Here is a 3,353-nt window from a genome sequence, read left to right as displayed (position 1 = left end):
GAAATCATTATTAAACTAAAAAATTAAAAACATTTAAATTAAAAATTAAAATTAAAAAATTTAACATGTATTAAATTTTTCTGTTGCATAAACATAAACTATACAGAAAACAAATATATCTTACTTACCATGAAAACTTGAAAGCTTTCAAAACACAGTTGAAAAGTAGCGGCAAACATGTGTACAAATAACACAGCGCTATAGCAGTCGTCAACTGTCTTTGCGTTCCTTAAAAATTCATGTATTTCATATATACTCTAATTATTTATTGATTAATTATAATTATTTTAATGTACAAATTTTAAAAAAGATTTAATTTAAGATCTCAATTTTTGAAAGTAAACTTATATCTCACTTTTTTATTGTCCACATTTAAGTCTGTCTTAAAATTTTTTAAAATTTGTAGAATTTTTACTCATATTATATGTTTAAAAAAATATTTTAATCAAAAAAATATTTTTTGTCTATGAGACATTGTATACACTTTTTTTTATAAATATGAAAGAGAGAGACACATTAAATTTTATTTCAAAATATCATAACTAATTAATGATGATATCGCATAAATAAATTGCTATAAATGGTTAAAAATATTTTGCACTATATTAAATAACCTGCTTTGAAATTTGTTGGCATACCTGATGAGATGTTCGTGACGGATAGTGATCGCAGCTAAACCTTCCTTAAATTTCGAGGAGGATATAAATCCTTTAGCTAGTTTGTCGACCAGATCGTTGAGTGCCGTTCGTAGATTTATTAGCTGTGCGCTTATGTGCAGCACGAGTAAAGAGACGAAACTGTCGACAGTACAGTTGATGAGGGCCGAGTACATACCGCCGAACAGTTGAGTGAAAAACGTAATTTCGTAGTTTGGACTCTTTTGAATGTTGTAAGGATAGGTAAACCGATACACGAGAGTCCGTTGAGGTTGGTGCATATTTCGATAGAACTTCAGCAGATTGAGAGAAAGGCCAAACGTGACTGTACACGAGGAGGCCACGTAGCATCTAAGAGATAAGGTTCTGCCATGTCTCGCGATATTTAACATTGTATTTCGTTCCCGATCGTTCTTCGAAGTCATCCAATCGGTCATGACCGATGTCATCAACGTTCGAAGCGCTTTCGGATTAAACATGATACATCAGTATGAATAGTATGAATGATCGAGACCGTTTTTACATGAATAAAACTGTTGTACAATATTGATGTTAAAATTAAATAACGAATCCTTACATTTATATTTCTCACGATAAAAATATCGATATAATAACTTACTTTCACCGTGATACCAAGTACCGACTAATTTGCATAGTGCCATCAAGCTGAAGTTCGCGGAGGCAACGTATTCCACCATCCGAGCCACATTACCCCAGGCAAGAATCATATTCGTCAATTGCGGCACGATCACGTAAAGACACAGGATACACGTAACAATTATGAATCTTATGCTTGGCCGATGGAAATCACTTATAGGCGTAAAAGGGTCGGGCCATACGCCCAATATCCGTAAACATTGACGACTCAGCGCAAAGGCGTAATTGAAATCTAATCATAAAGAATATTATAAAGAATTTTATAAAGAATATTTTTACTTATTGTTAATTTAGAAGAAACATTATCTCTTTACGTTATTTCAGAAATTTTTTTTACTTTTTTGTTAGAAGTAATCATTTATTTATTTATAACATTAAAATTCGCGTTTTATTTCAAGACTGTTTCGTAGTTAAAGGTATCTCTAATTGTAAGTAGCACACATAGTAAATTTCACTTGTGTTATTCCTTACATATTGTCATGGAATATTATAAGTTACAACTAATTTGAATTGTTAAGGGAAAATATCAAAAACAGATGAATAGTAGAAGCAAAAAAAGAATATTTTACTAAAACTAAACTAAAAATTTAAAGTGTTCTTAGTAATAACATTTAAGATTTTTTTTTAAAGATTTTTTATTTTTTGTAAGATTTTGTATTATTATTCTAATGAAATCGCTTGCTATTTTAATCGTACTTCGGTTTTCTAAGAATTAAAGTTTTAGATAAACTCTTTGTTTGTAACGGAGAAATATAAAAACGATTCGTGCACACATCAGCAGAATTAACCGTTTAGTTTTATGCACCATGTTCAACTTTGCCACTCAAAAACACTTTGGATCAATCTATACGTCGAAAAAGGAAGGTTTTGTTAGCATAGAAAGTTTCGTATCTATTCTCGGAAACTTTTGTGTTCTCGGAAACACGAAGTTCCGAACTTTTATGACAGATGTATAGACACCTGGCAAAAAATTAATGCGGATTTTTGCGACAATTTCTTAAAAGTGAATTTTGTTTTTATTTGTATGTAACAGTTAATTATGTAAATTAAATTACTATATATATCTATAATGTTGAACGTTCCTTATTAACCCTTAGAGCAATTTAATACTATAAGTGATTATTGGGCTAGTGATTAATTACTTATTTTCAGTATTAAAAGCATTAAAAACAGTGCTTTTAATACTCAAAATAAGTAATTAATCACTAGCCAAATTACCACATTAAATTTCTGTAAGTGAAAGAATTATTTCATGAACAGCACATTAAGTAACAAACAGGATATATAGTCAAGAGAAGAAATATCTTTGTAATGATAAAAAATAAAAAATAAATTGTAATATAAAATAATATGATTAGTTAAAATTGAAAATAAGAAAAATATTGAAAACGATCGAATCACTGTTATCAAGATAAATAATAATATTTTATATGAAATAACGTATTTTTTATAATATAAGGATTTCATTAATTCATTATTTTACCGATACTAATTTAATTATAATTAATTTTGAAAATTATTGAAAGTGTAAGTTTTATACTATATTATATTGTATTTCACTTGACGCGCTTATTTATTATTTTTAGTAGAATATCGTGATGCGAACTTTCTGCTACTTTTTCGAGATATGTTCTACCTTCGTTGACGTTCATTGCAGTTCACGGAGCGAAAATTATCGTTTAACTGAGTCGCTCTTCGTGATTATGTCAAACCGTCTGATTTTGCGCTTGCTCAGTAAACGAAGGATTAAACCTACCATCTGTGAGTACTTCTGCGAACCCTTTCGGATAAGAATCAATAGTAACATGAGCAGTACATGATCACCATGCGCTGTATCAAATACCGTGAATGTAGTGCTTGCTTTTGGGCTATAAGCAAATTGCTTGCCCGACGAGGACTTTTCGTTCATTCACATCGACCAGTGCTTAATTTCCAGTGGTTCAAAATCTGCAAAGAGATGTCACTGAAGTAAGATTGAATAGACTCGAACATTGCACGTATGTCGTAAAAAATATCATTTATTCGTGGTAAGGGGAGAAA

At 30.1% G+C, this 3,353-nt stretch overlaps 1 protein-coding gene across 1 annotated transcript; it reads right to left on the bottom strand.

Annotated features, from left to right (window-relative positions):
- Positions 1–128: 128 nt before the first annotated feature.
- LOC112458145 lies at positions 129–2,965 on the bottom strand (the record flags this gene model as incomplete). The annotated part of the gene is made up of 4 exons (XM_025021589.1): positions 2,950–2,965; positions 1,276–1,545; positions 639–1,119; positions 129–228 (listed from the first exon to the last, which is right to left on the bottom strand). Coding segments are annotated over exons 1-4 (867 nt in total), but the record flags the coding sequence as incomplete, so codon positions are not given.
- Positions 2,966–3,353: the final 388 nt, after the last annotated feature.

Source organism: Temnothorax curvispinosus, unplaced genomic scaffold (assembly GCF_003070985.1).
Source record: "Temnothorax curvispinosus isolate PA1 unplaced genomic scaffold, ASM307098v1 QBEX01008722.1, whole genome shotgun sequence".
Taxonomy (NCBI): domain Eukaryota; kingdom Metazoa; phylum Arthropoda; class Insecta; order Hymenoptera; family Formicidae; genus Temnothorax; species Temnothorax curvispinosus.
This window is presented reverse-complemented; position numbering and strand designations above follow the sequence as displayed.